Source organism: Candoia aspera, chromosome 10 (assembly GCF_035149785.1).
Source record: "Candoia aspera isolate rCanAsp1 chromosome 10, rCanAsp1.hap2, whole genome shotgun sequence".
Taxonomy (NCBI): Eukaryota; Metazoa; Chordata; class Lepidosauria; order Squamata; family Boidae; genus Candoia; species Candoia aspera.
The window spans coordinates 6,767,857-6,790,846 of NC_086162.1; the positions used below are offsets into that span (position 1 = coordinate 6,767,857).

General features: G+C 40.7%; 1 protein-coding gene across 1 annotated transcript in view; it reads left to right on the plus strand.

The window, feature by feature from the left end:
- Positions 1 to 2,475: 2,475 nt before the first annotated feature.
- C10H1orf94 (chromosome 10 C1orf94 homolog) overlaps positions 2,476 to 22,990 on the plus strand; it is a 43,066-nt gene continuing 22,551 nt past the window's right edge. The window contains exons 1-2 of the mRNA XM_063312550.1: positions 2,476 to 2,753; positions 20,894 to 21,561. Of these exons, the coding sequence (XP_063168620.1) occupies positions 2,476 to 2,753; positions 20,894 to 21,561 (946 nt within the window). The remainder of the gene's footprint in view (positions 2,754 to 20,893; positions 21,562 to 22,990) is intronic.

Below are 22,990 nucleotides of genomic sequence, written 5' to 3' on the forward strand. Positions count from 1 at the left end.
AAATGATGGGGGTAGGATCCTTTCACATAACATCGAGAGCTTTGGATGTCTAAGAATTTTTTTGAGCAATTAAGATGCTAATCCTTAAAGTGTGGACCAATTTAATTACATTTTTCAAACACACACACACAGAGAGCTTGCAAAATGAAAAGGAAATGGAACCACAAATATTATGTCATGAGTGAGGATGGCCAGCAGGGGGCTCCCATCCAGACTGTCAAGCGCATGCGTAGCACTGATGAATTGTTCAGCCATTCAAAGAGACACAGATCGGGACCGCCTTAACCATTGGGGGTTATATGTCTGGGTTTTTCCCACGCTTCTTCTGTTTGTTAGGATTCCTGTTAAGTACTAGCAATAAATATTAGAGACCAGTTCCATGTCTCAGCGTGTTTCCTGGTTGTTAGGACATATTACCCCCTTATCCGCGCAAACTTAGGTCACATAATACAGAAGCTTTTTTAAAGTCTGGCTTGTATAAGCCCACTTTTCATAACATTGTCCAAACAGACAAACAAACAAAAACAACTAAACAATGTTGCTCTGCAGTGCCACCTACAGTCAAAGCATGGACAAGTAAACGGAGAAACACCTTTGCCCAGAAATGTGTCCAAACTACTATGATTTTTAGTGGGGAACAATATGACATTTTCCCTGCTCTGCTTGAGGGTTAATTGGAAAAGGAATCTCTGCTTTTGGCTTCATCTTTACCAAGAAAAATTAACAGAGAATCCTGTGAATAAGCGTTCCCTACATTAGATGAGAACTAATAAAAATAACAAATTGCGAATTGCAATTCATTGCACATTTATTTAAATCCTGCTGAAATCAATAGAACTTACCTCTCTGTAAGCTGTGGCTGGATTTAAAGGTTGCATGAAGCCATGGTTTGTTTGCACCATTATTGGTTGCATATCACAATGTCTAGGTTTACACAGAACATGATTAAACCACAATGGACGAGATTACTTGTTTTAAAAAGAATGCAGATTTGGTCTGTGTCTGGTCTGGATAGCTATTAAGAGCAATCCAATATATATACATGTTGTATAGATGTATGAGAGGCAGTTTGGTGTAGTGGTTAAGGCACCAGGCTAGAAACTCGGAGATGGTGAGTTGTAGTCCTGCCTTAGGCACGAAGCCAGCTGGGTAACCTTGGGCCAGTCACTCCCTCTCAGCCCTAGGAAGCATGCAAGGGCAAACCACTTCTAAAAATCTTGCCAAGAAAACAGCAGGACTTTTCCAGGCAGTTGCCAGGAATCAACACTGACTTGAAGGCACCCCTCCCCACAAAAAAGATTGTGTGTCATATTGAACACATGGGGCTTATTCTGAATTGATACTTATAAGACTACATGTTAGCTCACTTAGCATAATTTGCTTCGGATAAAAACTTTAGTTTTGAAGGCCGAATTGTTGATACTATGTTTACCATCTCTGATGGGGAGGCTCCACCCTGAGCATTTGTTTTAAATAATTTAATATTTTTTTAAAAAAATCGTCTGACTAATCTAGGAACATTTTTAGTTAAACAGTATATCATTAAGAACAAATTATTTTGGCTTTTATCATTTCCATGTCTTGAGGCTCTGTCTTCCTACTTGAAGACCTCTAGCTAAGAAATTGGATGAACTTGAATAATATGACTTGCTTGGCCTTTTGGATCAGGATGTCTTACTAAGGCACTTGTCACTTGTCTGCCTGGATATCACTAAATTTTACTTAAAGGCACAGCTATAAATTGGCCACTCTCCCTCAAAAGCCACTGAAAGCTAGATTTTTGCGGTTGCACTTTTGTTTTCCCTCAGATCCTTCTCAGAATGTCTTCATGAAGACTTTGCCTTAACCCATCACCAAACCTTTATCAATAAATTCAGATCCATCCCTTTCAGTTCTTTTTCTTCCTTTCCAATATTTGTTTACATCTGTACACAGCAAACCCTTCAGGCCTCAAGCCTGACTTTCTTCTATTTATATCAAACTGTAGAGTACAGATGTACAGTAGTAATAAATAATAATAGTAAGCAAGAATAATTAGATGGATCATTTCTCTGACTGGATGCTAAGCATCTAATACTTTATATTTGAGAACCATCAAAAAAAGGAAAGAAAAATACCTTTGGTGACAAGCAGTTGCTGTAGAAGTATCAGTTGGAGGGAGGAAGTAAACCTGGTTCCAGCCTCTGTATGTTCTTTATGCTTCTTCAGGGCGGACAGAATCTCCCCTTCCTCCTCTTGCTAGATCTCTGAGACTCAGTATGACTCCATCCAGTTGCTCTCCCTATCAGTTGCCTTCCTAGAAGTATTCCATGGTTACTTGGCTACCTAGGTTTGTTGCCATTCATGCCATTCTATGCCATCTAAAAAAAAAAGCCACACTAGATAAATGCACATGCACACACCACAGAAAAAGTGTGCTGCCCACTCTCCTATTTTTTAAATTTTTTCTTCCTGCTTCTTGGCGTGCAAAGTGAGATGCTGACAAGTAGGAGCAACGTTCAGTGTTCAGCAGTCAACCCCAAAGGCCCTTTCCCTCTGGGCCCATTCCCAAGACACATCTGGATCCATCACAACACTCCCCAGGACAGTCTGGATAAAGCTTGCCATGAGATATGGAAGAGAGTCCAAGGCCTCCCTGAGGAACTACAGCCCAGATCTTCATCTCCTCTTCTGCAGGTTAGCTGCCACCCTATCACCTCTTCAGAGGCTCTACAAGAAGACAGCAGTAGGATTCACAACAGCTCTCAAAAGGAGTGAGTGTTTTTGTTGTTTCTTGAAACACCTTTCTTTATAAAATGAGAACAGGCTTCTTTCCAAATATATAGTCCTGCAGAAGGTTTACCTAGCTAGACATGCTGCTCATACAATGACTGAGCTGAAATAAGATGTGTAAATTATTTTAAGTCACAAAACCCTAAACATTTAGGGCAACACAGGACCTGAGAAGGTTTCATTTGGTATGTCCCCAATAGCTGTGGTAGCCAGTTGAGTAACAATCCTTTCAGGGTTTAACCTGGAGCCTGAACTTGTGGACCCTTCAAAGAATGTCTAAATTGAATGCAGACATGGTAAATAAACACTCATATTGAAAGTAATTCAGAATACCTGTTGTGCATGACACATTATGATGGCTTCCTTTAGGAAGAAGATAGGATGCAGGTAAACCCTTTTCACTGAATGCATCAAATAATAATGTATAGCTTTGGACCTTAATATCTGACAATCACTTTTTCTCCTGCATACCGACCCAGAAGAAATACTATCTTGACAAATGCATAGAAATTCACACCCAGATAGAGAATGATCTTGATAAAGATGCTCCAACTGTGAACTTCTTTCCCTGTTCAGTTACAGCCGATGTGGAGTCTTCTTAGCTTTTAGCCTCAGCTGTAAAGCTATTTATTTGACCAAGCTATTGGTTGAACTTATGCTTCTTGGTCATTTAGTGTGTTGCTCTTGTTTTTATGATGCTCTTTTATGGCTTTAAGTGTGGTTCTATACCATTTTATTGGTTCTGTTCTAATGTATGCCATCTGGGGATTACTTTTAATGGAAAGTGGGAGAATGTTTTCATAATGAATAAAATAAAAATAACATTAAACACCACTCAAGAAAGTCCAGAGAAAACAAATAGGCCTTCTTATTTACAGGCAATCCTGAAACACTGAGAATGGTTTCTTGTTTAAAACATCTCACAGGTCTTTCATCCTTTTAGCATTTGAATACCCTTTGCAATCTCTCTACCAAAATCAAATGAGAAGCAGGTAGAGAATTTATCTCCTCAACTTTGGAACTCTTTCCTGACACTCTGGGGGAATCAGTGCATATGTGTGTGTGCGTATTCCCAGTTCTGATTGTTTGATAAATTTTGATTTAAATTTCCTTTGGAACTATGAGAAAACCACTGTATTGCACTGTAATGGAAAGGATCAAGAAGCACAATGAACAAGATATTTTTTTAAAAATTACAAATCTCCTGTCTCCTCTAACGGAATGTACATTCCACCCAACTTGCAAATGCTTTCACAGCAGTTTACAGACTGAAAACTGTTGACATAAATCCATGTCTGGGATTATGCAGGCAGCTACAGGAGGCAGTCGTGGCAGCTCTTAAATTAAAAAAGCAAAGCAAAGCAAGGCATTCATAGAGGGAAATGAAGTGAAACTGCTAGAGGAGCATCACAAGCAATGTCTGGGGAGACGGGCAGAAGATTTCTCAAGATCCCAACCAAAATGGATATCTTTGAGGACAGTTCTAAAGCAAAAGAGTGTCGATAATTCCTAAGTATAGCAATTAAACAGATGTGGCAGTTATCCTGCAGGATGCTGAGCACTGATACTTTTTCTCAGATATAGTCTATGTGGCCTACACTTCAGCAGAGTCAGACAACTGCCTTGGACAATTGATTGGGCAATGAATTGTTCAACCATTTCCGCTATACATTTTCACTATCTAGGAGGAAGAAAAATACTCATCAGATTTTCTGCCTTAGTGCCAAAGTAACTAAACCAGTCTTGGAGTGGGCCAAGGTGCAGCTTGCTGCTCTGCCCAGGCACAAATAGGCTAGAATTTGGAGAGAGTTTAATATCATTTTTCTATAAAGAATATATCAAATTATTTCTAAAGCAATATGTGAAATAAATTATAGTTTCCGTTCAATGTTTTCCAGATTTTTATGATGCAGTATCTGACCCCAAAAATAAATGTACCCATCCTTGCATATGATCATCCGAGCATTAGGAAATTCTGTGCACAAAAACAATGCATAGATTATGCAGTATATTAAAGAGAACAGATGGCAAAAATTCATATATTCTAATAGGTATGGAAATAGATAAAATGTGCACAAATACATTGACAAATGTTCTTGGGACTTCCTTTTACCTGAAAAGGAATGTGGAAATAGGATGGAATGATCATTAAAAGGGAGAAAACATTTTGTCACCCAAAACAGCAACAAAACTGTATGGATTTTTGTTCTTTCCATATTTAATTAAAGTTGTGCATTTCAGCCACTGATATAGAATGGATAGGTCTGTTTAGAAGTATATAATGTAATAATACCATGATTAGAAATATATGGATCGATTTTTAAATGGTGTTTGGGTTACTTTGCTTTATCAACATTTTGTATTAGACAGAGACACATTGCATTTTCTTGTGGAATCTGACTGCTCATATAGATGTTTTTGCACACAACCACTCTTTTATGGAATTTGCCTGAACATATATTTGTGGTATTTTTCAGTTAAGAAACATTTTGAAATGGATGCCTATAACTACAGGTTCCATACCCCTTGATATTATTTCATTTTGGCCGACTATACCATGGGATTGGGGGAAATGCCTGTTGCACATCCTACACTGTTTATACACAGTGGTGTTTGTTTTTTCTTCTTTCCACATCAGTTTGTATTTTTTTTAAAAAGTCTTCATGAAAATGCATTCTTGAGTGAGTTCTTCCCTAATATGCACATTTTTTCCAAGCAATTTGCTCTTAATATTGGACTTTCATAGACCTTTCCCCTAATGTACACACTTTGTATGTATTTTTAAACGAAAGCATCGCACCACAAAATTTGGAGAAGTGTGAAAAATGAAAGAAATTTGCATTCCACTTTGTACATTAGCTCAGGAAGTGTAACGTTCATATTAAAAGGTGACCCAACAAATTTCTCCCCTAACCCTAATTATTACAGCTGCTGCTCTTCCGGCAACAGCTGCCATCAGCTGTTTCTGGAATAATTCAAAAAGTGTGTAGCTGTTAGCAGAATGAGATCACAGCCATCTGCCTCAGGTGAATCTTCTTGGTTCTCTAGGGGCCAGGAGTGGGCATGTTATCCCTAGCATGGTGGAGGAAGGATAAAATATGAATGCAATAAGCAACAGTGTAAGCGAACAACAAAACAGTTACAGCTTAGGGGAAGAGGATCTGTGTTCTTTGTACAAGATCCTCAATCCAATCTTTGTCATCCCCAGGTCAAAATGAGAAATACTTCTTCCCTCCAGAGCTATTAGCCAAAAATTTGCCTTGTGATAAGGCAGTTTCCTATTGTCTTTCCTGTGTCACTTGGCATGCTCAATATACAGTTATTGATTATTGACCAGATGCTACATATATATTATATACACAAAAGAGAGAACTTTGGAGTAGTCCAAAGAGAGCTAGTGACCAAGGTATTAGAGAGGCCAAGTTCATCTTCAGCCATGGAAGCTGACTCACTTCCAAGCCGAAACACAAGTCACAGACTACACAGCTAGTTTTCAGCTCCCAACTTTTGAAAATGCCCATTTTGGGGTTAAAACGACCTATTTGGAAGTGTTTTTTTTTTAATGGCTGGAACATTGAGAATGATGCCATTTGAAATGACCAAGGCAAAGTCTCTGACAATACAAGAGTACATAAAAGAGAGGAGATATGGGCAAGATTTCCTACCTCTCTAGAGCTTCTAAGACAAAGTCTCTGACAATACAACAGTGCAAAAGGAAGAGCATTAAAATGGGCTCTGGAAAAAGCCCACTTACACTTACTGTAAGACTGTGTAGATACCCCACAGTAGAGAGGTTGTGGCAATCTAGCATTTGGCAATATCATTCAGAAGTATTGACAAGATCATTCTGATGGTCAATATCCCTAATTCATTCCTTTACCATTGATCTGACTTCCACAAGGGATAATTGGCCTATATATCCTGGAGAGAGAGGCCAAGGCTATGTAATTCTGATGTGACAATAAATGACAGAACATTATCAGAATAGAAAATTACCTAATGGCAGTGGATAAGTTTGGAGAATTGTACAAACTGGCCCAGAAGTTAGGATTAGTTGTTGTTTATTCATTTAGTCACTTCTGACTCTTCGTGACTTCATGGACCAGCCCACGCCAGAGCTTCCTGTCGGTCGTCAACACCCCCAGCTCCCCTGGGGACGAGTCCGTCACCTCTAGAATGTCATCCATCCATATTGCCCTTGGTCGGCCCCTCTTCCTTTTGCCCTCCACTCTCCCCAGCATCAGCATCTTCTCCAGGGTGTCCTGTCTTCTCATTATGTGGCCAAAGTACTTCAGTTTTGCCTTTAATATCATTCCCTCAAGTGAGCAGTCTGGCTTTATTTCCTGGAGGATGGACTGGTTTGATCTTCCTGCAGTCCAAGGCACTCTCAGAATTTTCCTCCAACACCACAGTTCAAAAGCATCGATCTTCCTTCTCTCAGCCTTCCTTATGGTCCAGCTCTCACAGCCATATGTTACTACGGGGAACACCATTGCTTTAACTATGCGGACCTTTGTTGTCAGTGTGATGACTATTTTATCGAGATTTGTCATTGCTCTTCTCCCAAGGATTAAGCGTCTTCTGATTTCCTGACTGCAGTCAGCATCTGCAGTAATCTTTGCACCTAGAAATACAAAGTCTTTCACTGCTTCTACGTTTTCTCCCTCTATTTGCCAGTTATCAATCAAGCTGGTTGCCATAATCTTGGTTTTTTTGAGGTTTAGCTGCCAGCCAGCTTTTGCACTTTCTTCTTTCACCTTCATCATAAGGCTCCTCAGTTCCTCTTCGCTTTCAGCCATCAAAGTGGTATCATCTGCATATCTGAGATTGTTAATGTTTCTTCCAGCGATTTTAACTCCAGCCTTGGATTCCTCAAGCCCAGCTTGCCGCACGATGTGTTCTGCATACAAGTTGAATAGGTAGGGTGAGAGTATACAGCCCTGCCGTACTCCTTTCCCAATCTGAAACCAGTCTGTTGTTCCGTGATCTGTTCTTACTGTTGCTACTTGGTTGTTATACATATTCTTCAGGAGGCAGACAAGATGACTTGGTATCCCCATACCACTAAGAACTTGCCACAATTTGTTATGGTCCACACAGCCAAAGGCTTTAGAATAGTCAATAAAACATAAACAGATGTTTTTCTGAAACTCCCTGGCTTTTTCCATTATCCAGCGGATATTCGCAATTTGGTCCCTAGTTCCTCTGCCTTTTCTAAACCCAGCTTGTACATCTGGCAATTCTCGCTCCATAAATTGCTGAAGTCTACCTTGCAGGATCTTGAGCATTGCCTTACTGGCATGTGAAATGAGTGCCATTGTTTGATAGTTTGAACATTCTTTAGTGTTCCCCTTTTTTGGTATGGGGATATAAGTTGATTTTTTCCAGTCTGATGGCCATTCTTGTGTTTTCCAAATTTGCTGGCATATAGCATGCATTACCTTGACAGCATCATCTTGCAAGATTTGGAACAGTTCAGCTGGGATGCCGTCGTCTCCTGCTGCCTTGTTATTAGCAATGCTTCTAAAGGCCCATTCAACCTCACTCTTCAGGATGTCTGGCTCTAGCTCACTGACCACACCGTCAAAGCTATCCCCGATATTGTTATCCTTCCTATACAGGTCTTCTGTATATTCTTGCCACCTTTTCTTGATCTCGTCTTCTTCTGTTAGGTCCTTGCCATCTTTGTTTTTGATCATACCCATTTTGGCCTGGAATTTACCTCCGATGTTTCTAATTTTCTGGAAGAGGTCTCTTGTCCTTCCTATTCTATTGTCTTCTTCCACTTCCACGCATTGCTTGTTTAAAAATAATTCCTTATCTCTTCTGGCTAACCTCTGGAATTTTGCATTTAATTGGGCATATCTCCCACTATCACTGTTGCCTTTTGCTTTCCTTCTTTCTTGGGCTACTTCTAGTGTCTCAGCAGACAGCCATTTTGCCTTCTTGGTTTTCTCATTAGAATTAGTGCCCCCAGACAATTATCAGCCCAAGTTTTCAGGTGTCCCCAATACTAACCTCACTGCCAATCCTGAATTCCCATTACAGCCATCTAGAGTGAGAACTAATTTCAGTTCCAGAAGTTGCCCATTGTTTGTCACTTAATTGCACTACAACAGAAGTAAATTGCTCAAGGCAGCTGTGAGCAGTCCACAGCTTTTAGCACATGTGCAACCTCCTTCATTCTTTGTGTACCCCTCAAGTACTTCCCAACTGTACTGAAAAGACAAAGGCAGTACAATTGCCTGGAACTGGCAGTACAGTTTGCCTTATTCCGAGACCCCCAAAAAGCAAAAGCTCTAGTTCTGTAGCTGACAGAGTGAATGAAAAATCCCTAATCCTACATTCCTCCCTCAATCTGCCCCATCAGGCCCAGCCTAAGTACAACAAAGAATCAGTCCAGCCAAACTTCAGTTCTTTATTTGCTAATAGACAGAATCTTGCCAGACTAAAGCACCTCTGCCTAACCTCAGGGGAAATAACCTCGGAGGCTCTAGGGTGGGTCTATTCTGAACCTCTTAGTCTTCCCACCCTCGCTTCCTGGGCTGTCTCCTCTTATCTTGCTATCCTTCCTGGAATGTGCTCCCCCCCTCCTGAGAACCAGCAGCATTATGGAAATCCACCACATCACCTCCCCCTTCAGAGACGCATTCCATAACAGCCCCATCCTAAAAAAAACCTCCAAACACAAATATCCTGGAAAAAAAGTGTGTCAGGCAGAGAAATTCTCCTGCATTTTTTTCCTATCAGTTTGAAGAAATTTTGATTTAGAAATTATTTCCGAACAGAAGAGATTTCCACAGAGATTTGCAAGATCACTTTATGAGTTCCTTGAAATTGTTTAGTTACAAAGAGGCCAAAGGTATGTATGGATGTCCTATCTTTGGTTGTACATTCCTCTCTGCCCCCAGGGCTTTGCAGTCTTCTCACACTTTCTTTTCCCCATCCAAACTTAAGGAAAGACATCTCAAGTGAACTCCTCCTATGAGGCCTTTTCATTAATGGTACCATTAAGGAAGAGTTCTCCCCTTGAAAAACTAATGTTTGTTTGTTTTTAAGTTCCTCTAGAAAATTTGAAAAATTGCCCATTCATTGCTTTGCCTTAATTGGTGGAGAGTTGTAAAAGATTATCTGGGCCCAGGTCTAGAAGGTCCCTTTGCCTCATCATCCCATCAGATTTCAAGCTGTCTCTTTCTGAAGCTTTGTGGGGGGGGGGGAATGGCAGGAGCCCTTGTCAAGGGTTTTCCCCCTCTTATTTTAACTTTTCGGCTCTTGTTACTGGCCTAAGACCACACTGGTTAAGGCAAGGAAAGAAAGGAAACCAGCAATCCAAAGGAAGGCAGGGGCCCCTATCCTACCTAGGCCCATCACTGTTGATCCAACTGATGAGGCAAAGGGATCAAGAATCATAAAGACAATATTAACCAAGTGTACTTTCCATTGCAAGAAATAAATTAGATGCCATTTACCTTTTATTAGATGTACAAAGATCAATCTAGTCATTGGGTAGATACAAAAGCAATCAAAGCAAATACAAAAGCTTTGATTCAGTTTCATAATTCAACCTGAGTCAACTCAATTTGTGGATTCACCTGAATCATTCTATAAGTGAAGTTCTGAACTGAATGTTTTCACAGCCTGTGCCTGTCCATATGTCTGTGTGCATCCTATTTTAACCCTTGACTGAGTTAAAACAACATGCTGAATTCTAAACCCAAGCTAAGAAATTGCTGTGAACACACTATGCCCAAAACAAATACACCACTGGGCTTAGCACAGGGGTCTCAAACTGATGGCCTACCAAGTTATTTCCTTTAGCCTGCAACAATACTTTGTAGGAGCTAAAAACACTGTTGTGTAAGGCCAGCCCACTAAGCACCACATAGATATACAGTCTGGACCACAGGAAGCACTCCAGGAAGAAGAATGTCATGGCACAAGAGGCCTAGTGCCTCACCTCAACCTAGCTTGGCTGGTTTCTCAGGTCCTGGTTAGTCGGGCCATGTCGTTCTCATGGCCTCTCAAACCAAGCAGCACCACTATCCAAGAACCACCACATATTCTTACACTGCATTGTAGGTACTGCTTCTGAGGCAGTCCAGGAAGGGGCAGGGAGGAGATAAGGCTTAGCCAGGGAAAACACGCTGAGAAGTTGGGGCTGCCCAAGGAAGGGAGGGAAAAAGGAGGTAACTGAGGTGGGCCTGGGTCTGCAGCTACACCATGAGTTCTCTGTACAGACAAGGAGTAGGAAAGGCAGTGAGCAAGCAAGTAAAATTTCTGCCGGGCCAAGGAAAAAAAGAAGGCAATGGCATTTCTGCAGGAGAAAGGGAAAGGGAAAAATCAAAAGAAAGAAAGATATGTTGGCTTAGCAAGGAGAGAGAAAGAGAAGGAAAAAGAGAGAAAGAGAGAAAGAGAAAGAAAAGTAAGATTTGGGCAGCTCTAAGCGGAATGGGCTTCCTAGAATATATCACTACATATCAACACAAAGCCAAATATTGCTGTTCCAGTTAATGAAAACTGCTGCCATCTTCATGGCCAAACTGAAATGTCTGTTTCACAGCAAGAGGTTGTTTTTTTTAAAAAAAAAACTATTCAATACATTTATGTTTAATGGCATGCTGTGATATCCTTGGCTTTCAAGTCACTGGAGACCTTTGTATCAACGTATGGTACAGCTTCCGTGCTTCACCCCTCAGACTGGTGACCTGGTCTTCATATGGCATTTGTGATGATTTCAGATTGAGGCTCCTGGCTGAGTAACCGTGACTGTTCCCACAATACGCTGAACTGTGAAGAAAATGTCGCTTTCGGAACCAGTGAGGAGAGAGAGGATGAAACTGAGAAAGATGTCTAATGTTAAATGGTAGCACATCTCAACCTTAATGTAATGAAAAATTACATCAGCTCAGGAATATATGATAGCATTCCTTAAATTTCATCCCTTTGTTGCCGCAGGAAATTTTTTTCAAAAAAACCCTCACACTAAGTAACAGAAAATACCCTGGGCTGAGAAAGCAAATCTTTATTTGTTCAAAAGATTCCAAAGTCCTTTGAAATTGGACTTGAAGCAGTTCATTTGCATAAGTCAAAATGTTAAAATAATTAAAGGCCACCAGATCAAGCAAAAGGGCATGAGTTATAATCTTGGCCCTAAATGGTACTGCGGATGACAAATTGAAGGGGCATCTTCTATATTTGGCAGGAAAGTGTGGGCTAAGATCTTAAATGTTCAGGCTGAGGGCCAAACGTGCCCTTTAGAGGGACCATAAGGAATTGAGGGTGTCAGCAATGGATGGTTCTGCTTCTAAGGTCAGAAGAATATAAAATAACAAGGTAAGAATCTTTTCCATTTTATTCAATGAGATTTAATCCCATGCCTCACTGGACGATGACTGGGATTTCTTCCCTTTTTTTTTTGCTCCCTTCATTTTTTGGACAGCATGGTACTTCAGATCTGAATGAAGTAAAAATGTCTAATATTTCGTCTGCAATTTCCAGAAAAACCCAGCTAATTTGCAGAACTCATGTTAAGTCAGGGAAGGCCAATTCAGGACACATGTGACTGAATTTTTGCAGGAGTTGCTCTGCAAAGCATTTTGGCATGAATGAAGAAGTGTTAAAGTAGTATTTGGCAGACTTGCATAAGTGCTTCAAAAGCTGTCCCTGAATGTGTGCACACACTACACGTCATTGACCTGGCAAAGTGAAGTGTTTGTAAGTGTAAACCTACAAACAACCAGGAACAACCTTTGAAGCAGCCCAAGAGCCTTATTTATTATTGAATTTACTGTATTCCCTGCTTCCTACCCACTCAACACACTAGGCAGTCTGGAAGGAAGGATGTTAATCAAGAAATGAATAACTGTGATAGCCCCCACACCACAGAACAGCACACCCAGACAGGTAGACCTGCTCCAATCTTGTTGGCATCCCACGAGCAGATTAAAATGGAGCTGTTTTGGAGGGCTTTTAACTAGTTCAGTAACACCTTTGGTATTTTATATACAGATGTATTGTTCTTTTTATTATATATTTTTTATTTTTTTAAAAAACTTCATACATACTGTACAGTATATTATTATTATTATTATTATTATTATTTTATGCATATAAAACAATATGCATAAAACCACCAAGAGTCACATGATTTAAGCAGTATAGCAATCTAACTGACTAGCCAGTTGCAAAGTCCATCCAGCTCAGGAAAAGTAATTATCCAAAAAAATTCCTCACCATAGCCTTCATCTGCAAATCCAGTGACAGCTGGTTGTCAAAGTCCATTTCCAAAAAATAGGCCTCCTTTTTCCCACAAAAACGTTCAACCTTACAGTCCATTTTCCTTTCCAGCAGTGCCTCCATCTTGTCTGGATTTAATTCCAGCATGTCTCCTTCATAGGGCCCACTCCTGAGATTAGGCAGCATTTAAGGATACTGATTCCTTGGCGTTGGTAGGTGGAGAGCAGTAGAGCTGAATGTCATCATCATCCTGATGGCATTCCACTCTAAAGCTCTCAACAAGTTCCTCTAACAGTTTCATGTAAATGCTATAGCATAGGAGACCAGATAAAACCCTGTGGAACACAAGGGTCAACAACCTGGTTGTTGACCAGTACTTTCCACCATCGCTTTCTGGGCACATCCCAACCAAAGGACCAGAACTGCTGCACAACAGTATTGATAAATGGTTCAGAAGAATACCAGGATGAAGGGTAACAAAAAGCTGTCAAGAGGTGCCAGGGAAATAGCAGGACTGCTTTCCCCTATCTAGTTTCCAATGTAGGTAATCTACCAAGGTGTCCAAAGTAGTGCAGAAAGGTAGACAGTACACTAACAGTCTCCCTGCACTCCCCCAGCTACCCAAACTCTGCAGCAAACACTCAAAAGTGGCAGATTGTAGATGGGGCTTCTAGTCAGTGAGAATTCCTAGAGACTATAACTGTACCACCTTTAGCACCATATTGCAAACCTACCCCTTTTCCAGCCTTTGCCTACTGCATTATGTAGCGTGTCAGTGGAACAAATGGGTGAGGTTGAGTCCCATTATTCTCTCAGCTAGGACTTGGCAGTTTATACATGCCAGGTTAGCACTTTCATCCAGGGTTTAATTCCGGGCAATAGACATTGTCCCAGGAACTCTCCTAAATGAAAACAGGACCTTTAGGTTAGGAGGTTTACTGTCATGAGCACTGATGGTGAGCAGGAGGGGGCCCCTATCCAGGGGGGAAAACGCAGGCGTAGTACTGAGGAGTTGAGCAGCCATTCAAAGAGACACAGATCAGACCCGCCTTGACTTTTGGGGTTTATCTGTCTGGGTTTTCCCCACGCTTCTTCAGTTTGTTAGGATTCTGTTTTATGTAGCAGTAATAAACACTAGAGACCTATGCCTCGTCTCAGTGTGGTTCCTGACTGTTAGGACATTTACCATCCTTCACTGTTATCTAGACTTCTCTGGACAAAGTCCAACTTTCAAGGAAAGGAAGCTAGCCAACAGCCTACCCTTCTTTCCCTGCAATGGTCAGGTTGCATCCTCCCTCTGCATCTCCCTCTACAAGTTACTATTTTAGTGTTAGCTTCCAGGCCAAACTTTGTTTCTCATCTTCTCAAACCTATCCCACAACACCAAGCAACAATTATTAACAACCGGCAAAAAGCAGTTCTGTATGTGATAGGGTCCAAGCCTGCAATGCTCATTCAAGAGAACATTCAGGTTGGCCCACTCAAAGAGACCTCCAAAGGGGCAGTGGATCTTCCTTTCAGTAGTGACATCACTGCATCAAGGAAACTTTGTTTTAAACCAGAGAGGAGGAGGATGAAACCTCTTTGTAGAAAAGCACTACCTGGAAAATTCTTCAGTAACCTGGTCTTGCAAAGCCAGCCAGAAACAGGTATTAACTTCAACAGCTTCTGTCCCAAAGGGTGTTTCCAAAAGCCTCAACTGCTTTTATGCTTCAAGGAGGTGATCTTCACTCATGGTAAATCCCTTTATGAGTGCTTTGCACAGCCCTAATAATAACTAAACTTCTGAGTTCAAAGTAACAATTTCCAAAGCCTATTACAGTATGGTCAAATAATTTAAAATGCAAAACCAAGAGAGCTTCAGATTAAACTGTTAAAAAGCTTTAGGAAGAGACATGGTTCCATTGCAGACAGTTGAACTGTTTGCCCATTTAACACGAAGTACTATCCACTTGCACATTCCAGTATGTCACGTGGAGGTAGGTCTCTCTTATCACCTGCTGACTGACCTTTCCAACTCATCTCTGATTCTGCTGTATCTGTAGAGCATGGTTGGGCAACCTCCAGGCTAAACTTACCCCTGAACCTCTTTTTAGTAGCTGATGGAAACTGCACTGTCAAAATCTGTTAGCAAATGCTAAAAATAGAGATATTTCCTGCCAATTTGGGGTAGGAAAGCTGAATACTTGTGCAAACTGTTTGACAGGCTTTTTTAAAAAATGCCCTTCTAATTTCCCCAAACTGTATATATAAAATAGTCCATTCAAGTGATGTCATCATATCTTTGGGTGGACAAAATTCTGCCATCCAAAAAACCTTTTTATGGTTGTTGCCTGTCTCACTTCCAAAGTTGGGAACACTCAGAAAACAGCTTGCGATGAAGAGTTGACATCCTGGGGAAAGTCCACAAGATAGTTGTAATGAAAAAGCAAGGGAATTTCACCTTGAGCTTCACGGAAGAAGAACAGAATATAATGTCATTGCTCCTAATAAAAACAAACAGCCAGACATTGCAAGGAATATGGAGTCACTCACCTGTGTTGCTCTTTCCCCATGAAAAATTCACTGCTGTGTTGTCTTGACATCATCACACCGTGTTTTCTCTATTCTTTACAGCCAGCAGTGACATTAGCAGAAATGGAGAAACCATATCTCCACATTTCATAAAACAGTGACCTGTAAAAGAGGAGAAGGCTACTTAGGTTGAGATACAATAATCAAGGCAAAATGGACTTGGGTTCCTTGAATGAGAGGTAGAGAGGCCAAGTTTTGCATCTGTACCAGTTTTCTTTATAGGCCTCCCTACAAAAAGTAGGGGAATAGCCAGCCTAGGCAATGGAAGTTAAGTACTGTGTCAGCAATTCATCTGGTCCTAGTCCTCAGACCTAGAAGTGAAAGAGGTGTGTGGGTTAAGAGCAACTGTAGTAATTTCAGGCTGAAGCAGAACCTTCTTTTCTCTGCATTCCAACCTTTTGTACCAGTTGTAAGATATGGAAAAATAACAGAACAATTAGCTTGTCTCAGTTTGGGGAGTTGTTTGAATGAAAATGAACCGAAAATCTGTTCAATTTACAAACTAATAAAGGCTGCTTTAATGACATAGTGATGCCATAATTAGAGATAATGAAGTAATATGCAGTTTACTAAGAAATCTGGCATGGTATTTATATGTATAGATAAGTACTTATGCAATGGGTGTTATAATACCAGCTGTTCTGTCTTCAGAGCTTATCATAAAGTAAGTAGAATTTTAACAAAAATTCTGCTGGTTAATGGCAATTGACAGTGAGTGATCAAGCTGGATTGGCATTTTGGAGCAAGTACTTGTTTGTGTTGCCAGATGGCGGCATTCTATAAATCCTTACTGAGACTTCTGGGTTTCTCAAAACACTTACAACTAAAGGATTAATTACTGACCATGAACACTTGGTTAGCCCTTTTCTGTTGTATTTGGCTCAGTTCATTTGCTTGACTTGGTTTTATTCTCCAATGTCTCCTCCTTCTGGATGTAGCCTCAGCTGTGTTGCCTGTGTTTGATCTATGCCCAAATAATAATTGGAATTTACAGTAATGTAAGTTCAGGGCAATGAAGTAAAAAACTGAAAATCCTTCACCACTTAACTCCAGCAGAAAATTTGTCCAGAAGGCATTGTTTCAGCTTCTAGAGTTGGCTGTCAGGGTAGTGACTGAAGATCATTTATGGCTGCCTATCCCTTAATTCATGAAGTTTAGGTGAAAAATCTAGTGGGGGATTGAGTCTGTTGGTGGCTACAAGGGATGCTTGAATTGTTTCAATTAATTGGAATCTAAGGTACAGTAAAGAATCCTTTGAGTTCAGTTTGACACCTGGTGGCTCTATGGACATATCCAAGTAATGTTCTTGGCAGCAATAGTTGACAACTGCCTACTTCCAGGATGGTTTTTCAACTTCCCAGTCTGACCTGCAGCCCTGGAATAATTTCCAGGTGATTTCCCATCCAAATCCCCTCCTTGTCTGTCTGTCTGTCTATGTTAGCTAGGTACAAGGAATAATTGCAAACCCTAAATGGTGTGGAAGTACTGGTGATGGTGATAGTGGGGAACTATGTTTCAACTGTCAGATTCCTTTTCTTTCCACCTGATTTATCTCAATGTAATTCAACAAGTCTTTCCCTTGTTTCAGAGAAATTGATGTTTCCCACTTATTTGGTTGAAAGGTAGGATTATGAATGTCTTGTCTTTCATGGAACAATATTTTGTCCAGTTATCTGCAGCCTCTCTGGCTTCCCACTTTTCTGTTAAATCTCAGCAGCAGACTGAAGATGGAAGTCATTGAAGAGAAGGTTTTGATAACTGTGGGGTGCTGTCCTTGGACAATTTGTAGTATTTATGATTTTATTATTTTTTTTTTATTGTGAACTGCCCAGGGAGATGGGTGGTGATAAAAATCTGATAAATAAATAAATAAAATCATTGGGGAAATTCTCCTTACCCAAGATTAAATTTTGAAAAAAAAAAAAAACACCTGCAAATTTTGAGGATTCAGAAAGGCCATTTGTGTCCAACTTTCCTCCCTAGTTATGGAACTCCTTCCTTTGGCAAATTCTTTTAACTTCTTCATATTCATTTTTGGACCCCAGGATGTTGTCCCAAATGTTTTTCTGAGATATTAAGTACCTATTCAGGAGTTATCAGCAAACACAGAATGAATGTGCAAAATAGAGCATTTAGTCCTGTCTCCAGACCGCATCCTTTACCTTGATTTCTAATCAGCTGAACTTTAATCTCTGCAACAAGAAGCCTTTTTTATCCATGCAAATTTTCAGTAGCTCCCAGCCTCTCCCAAGGTTTCCATCAAACTGTAATTTTTAATTTTTTAATATGACTTAAGGGGAGAAAATGTCTAGCTTGGTGGCAGCATCTAGGCAACTGTGGTTGATCTAGAATGCTAAGCAGGATTGTTCTGGTAAGTACTTAAATGGGGTTTGTTGTTTATTCATTTAGTCACTTCCGACTCTTCGTGACTTCATGGACCAGCCCACGCCAGAGCTTCCTGTTGGTCGTCAACACCCCCAGCTCCCCCAGGGACGAGTCCATCACCTCTAGAATATCATCCATCCACCTTGCCCTTGGTCGGCCCCTCTTCCTTTTGCCCTCCGCTCTCCCTAGCATCAGCATCTTCTCCAGGGCATCCTGTCTTCTCATTATGTGGCCAAAGTACTTCAGTTTTGCCTTTAATATCATTCCCTCAAGTGAGCAGTCTGGCTTTATTTCCTGGAGGATGGACTGGTTCGATCTTCTTGCAGTCCAAGGCACTCTCAGAATTTTCCTCCAACACCACAGTTCAAAAGCATCCATCTTCCTTCTCTCAGCCATCCTTATGGTCCAGCTCTCGCAGCCATATGTTACTACGGGGAACACCATTGCTTTAACTATGCAGGCCTTTGTTGTCAGTGTGATGTCTCTTAACTATTTTATCGAGATTTGTCATTGCTCTTCTCCCAAGGATTAAGCATCTTCTGATTTCCTGACTGCAGTCAGCATCTGCAGTAATCTTCGCACCTAGAAATACAAAGTCTTTCACTGCTTCTACATGTTCTCCCTCTATTTGCCAGTTATCAATCAAGCTGGTTGCCATAATCTTGGTTTTTTTGAGGTTTAGCTGCAAGCCAGCTTTTGCACTTTCTTCTTTCACCTTCATCATAAGGCTCCTCAGTTCTTCTTCGCTTTCAGCCATCAAAGTGGTATCATCTGCATATCTGAGATTGTTAATGTTTCTTCCAGCGATTTTAACCCCAGCCTTGGATTCCTCAAGCCCAGCTTGTCGCATGATGTGTTCTGCATACAAGTTGAATAGGTAGGGTGAGAGGATACAGCCCTGCCATACTCCTTTCCCAATCTGAAACCAGTCTGTTGTTCCATGGTCTGTTCTTACTGTTGCTACTTGGTCGTTATACAGATTCTTCAGGAGGCAGACAAGATGACTTGGTATCCCCATACCACTAAGAACTTGCCACCATTTGTTATGGTCCACACAGTCAAAGGCTTTAGAATAGTCAATAAAACAGAAAGAGATGTTTTTCTGAAACTCCCTGGCTTTTTCCATTATCCAGCGGATATTCACAATTTGGTCCCTAGTTCCTCTGCCTTTTCTAAACCCAGCTTGTGCATCTGGCAATTCTTGCTCCATGAATTGCTGAAGTCTACCTTGCAGGATCTTGAGCATTGCCTTACTGGCATGTGAAATGAGTGCCACTGTTCGATAGTTTGAACATTCTTTAGTGTTTCCCTTTTTTGGTATGGGGATATAAGTTGATTTTTTCCAATCTGATGGCCATTGTTGTGTTTTCCAAATTTGCTGGCATATAGCATGCATTACCTTGACAGCATCATCTTGCAAGATTTTGAACAGTTCAGCCGGGATGCCGTCGTCTCCTGCTGCCTTGTTATTAGCAATGCTTCTTAAGGCCCATTCAACCTCACCCGTCAGGATGTCTGGCTCTAGCTCACTGACCACACCGTCAAAGCTATCCCCGATATTGTTATCCTTCCTATACAGGTCTTCTGTATATTCTTGCCACCTTTTCTTGATCTCTTCTTCTTCTGTTAGATCCTTGCCATCTTTGTTTTTGATGATGCCCATTTTTGCCTGGAATTTACCTCCAGTGTTTCTAATTTTCTGGAAGAGGTCTATTGTCCTTCCTATTCTATTGTCCTCTTCCACTTCCGCACATTTCTTGTTTAAAAATAATTCCTTATTCCTGGCTAACCTCTGGAAACTTAAATGGGATACCACCAGAATATTCCAGAGACATACACAACATGGAAGATAAAAAATTCCAGGGTGACAGAAAGACTGGGAAGATGAACATCAATCAATCAATAGCAGGTTTTCTTGTGATATCAAGAAAACTTTATGGTTGTGTCTGTGAAAACACCTTGACTTAAAGGTGACTTGACTCAAAGGAAAATGTATTGAATACATAACAGGGACAGCCCTCTTATGATCTAGAGCTCAAGGAAGGAGAGAGAAAGTGCACTGTAATTTCTTTGCTCACACAGACACCATGTCCAGCCACTCCGACTGAATTATTTTATTAACTCAGCCAGCTGCCTTTTATTTAAATTTGACTGTGTTCACACAACACTCTTAAGCAGATCAGTTACAAATCTCATCACTTACATACTTTGCTGAACTGAGTTACTTATAATCTTGGCTAAGAGGCTCTTTGGTGGCTTAGCATATTGTGCCAATGAAGGGCAGATTGATTATTTTGCAACTCAATATATTGGGCAAATTCTGAGAAATGTGTTAATTCAGTAACCATCTTATAAGTGTGCTGTGTGAATAGATCCTTCCTGTGAGACTTGAAGGACAGTATAGTAAAAGGTTACATTAAAGGCAACCTTTTAGCCATAAGTCAAACAAGAATTTTGTTTTTGTGTTCCTGTAATACTATAATACTATCGTAATACCGCTGTTCAGCAAACTCGATTCCCAAAAGGGTTTCTTTTGTTATTCTGGTAGTGGAGTTTTGTTTTGTTTTGTTTTTTATCTTTAGTTTTTAAATCATAGGAAGCTGCTTTATGCCAAAGCTGACCATTTGTCCACTCAAAGTAGTCTCCTAGTGTTGGCAATGGCTTATTTCCTGGGAGATACTATCACTGGCTGTATTTGGAAATTCCCTAGGCTAAGATCTTATTGTTTTTGCATGAAAACCATGTACTCCGTTACTGAACTACAACCATTCCCTTACCTAATTTGTAACATGTCATTTATTTATTTATTGGCATGTTATATTGTTTAAATTGAATTAGCTGAGTTCACACAGTGGAAAGATGAGGAAGGAACCCTTAATAAATCAATCCTATATAAATGTGCTCTTTCTCTCTCTCTTTCACACAGATCTTTGGAAGCCAGCATTTGCAAAGATGAAATATCTCAGCTGGTTGAGCAAGAATATTTGAGCCTTACCCAAGAGAATGCAACTGAGATAGAAATGCAAAGATCCGAAGATGAGAAGGTGCCCCCTGTTGCAACTGTCAAGGCCCCAAATAGCAAGCAGCTACTCATGCTTTCTGATGGGGACCAGGCATTAGATGAGAAGGATACAATGGAAAATGTCTACAGGGCCCTCACTGGAAACAAAAGAGAAGTAAAATTGAGGTCTATTTGTGATGTCCAGTTGTCCACCAAGTCCACAGTCACAGGCATTTTGCTCCCTGCAAAATTAATCCACAAGAATAACAAAAGCACAGAAAGTGGGAGCAATACAATGGGTTCCAACACTCAGATTGCCAAGCTCTTGGCTCAGCTCCCGCTCAAACGCGTTGAGGCTACCAAAACTCTGGACAGCAAGATGGTGACTGAAGAAACCAAGCTAATCAAGGATCTACTGCAAAACAATGTGTTTGGATCTATGCCCCACAAAGACAGTATCACAAGGCCACCCCCGATCATGACAATAGCAGAAAGTCAAGGATCAGGTCAAAAGAAGCAACTCCCAGTGTTTGCCAAGATCTGCTCAAAAACTGAACCTGAGTTTGTTGCTGATGGACTCTGTCAAAATCATGGTAAGGACTATGGACTAACTAATATTAAACTGAGAATAGTGAAAGAAACAAACCCAGGAAACATAATATTCAATCAACTAATGTTGGGCTGGAATCCACCTTGCAATTTCTCAGAAGTTTTCTTTCTCAAAGGAAGAAACTTTTGCTTTCAGGAAGCTTAAGCATTTCTAATTTCTCTGGGTGGTTTGTTTGTTTGATAACTTTATTTTGGAGGTAGCAGAGATCCCTTCCATCAAGATGACTGGAAGAGGGCAAGTGCCCAAAGAATATCTGCATCTCTCTTTTTTAATTCCCCTCCAACTATTTATTTGCTTATCCATTCTCCCCCATAACAACAAAGCCAGTGCATAATTGGTGTTCTACTTTTAGAACTGAGCTGAAAGATATTATGGGTTCCCACACCACCAGCCTTGCAAACTGTCTTTGTTCTGGGAGTGGTGGGACCTGCTCTGGCTGAACTCAAACTCAGCACACAATTTTCCTGAAGAGAGACCCTCAGAGGCTGTCTTTACCAACACCCTTAACTTTGTTAGTGAAGTAATCCATAAACTAAGAAACCACTGGTAAAACAAGATAAAACCAAATCAAAGTTCAAACAAGCCAAGTTTAGCATGTTGTACAAATGCTGCTGCAAGGTTTGCAACCAACCTAGTTCAGGGTTTTGCCCAGATGCAGGCAGTCTAGGAGCTCTGCCAAGGTGTCTGAATTCAGCCTAGCAGAGCGGCCATCTTGGGACTTGAACTACTGGATGCAGGGAGGACTCACATTACTGGATGCAGGCAGGCATGCTTAATGCAAAGGTCCTCTCACTAGATGGCCAGGTTTTAATGTTAGTTATGGAAGGCTGAAACTGTTGGTGCAGGGGAAGCACATAAGGCATGCTCACCACCACTGAGACTTCCTCTCTTCTTGCACTTTCCCTTGAAGTCACCAGTGTGGGGACTACTAAGTTCTCTTCTGCAGAGGAATCAAACTTGGCATGTAGGAGTCCTCAGACTGTAACTGCCAGTTAAAAATACTATTTACTACTACCTTTCTAACAAAACTTTATTTTCAAGAACACATGCTAGCAATAACATAGAATAATTGATGACGCGCTTTTCAAATTTCACCTTAGAAATGTTTGACAAGTCGTGTGATCTACAGACTGGAGATAGTAGATTTGAAGGGGCTGGATTAAAGCTGGCGGCTGAAATCCAGAAATGCATTAAATAATGTAAATCTAGGCTGTCGAGTCTGTCGACGGACGAGGGACAGAAAGAAGCGAGGTCACAATACACAAAGATTTGACTGACTACTGTTGTGAAAATAGTCCAGAAACAACCCCAAGACACTCAGAAAGCCAGACAATATTTGATTTTAAAGCTATGCTTGCCAGATGGAGGATATGAGAATAAAAAGGAGGCCATGGCATTCTTTTGCTGGATGC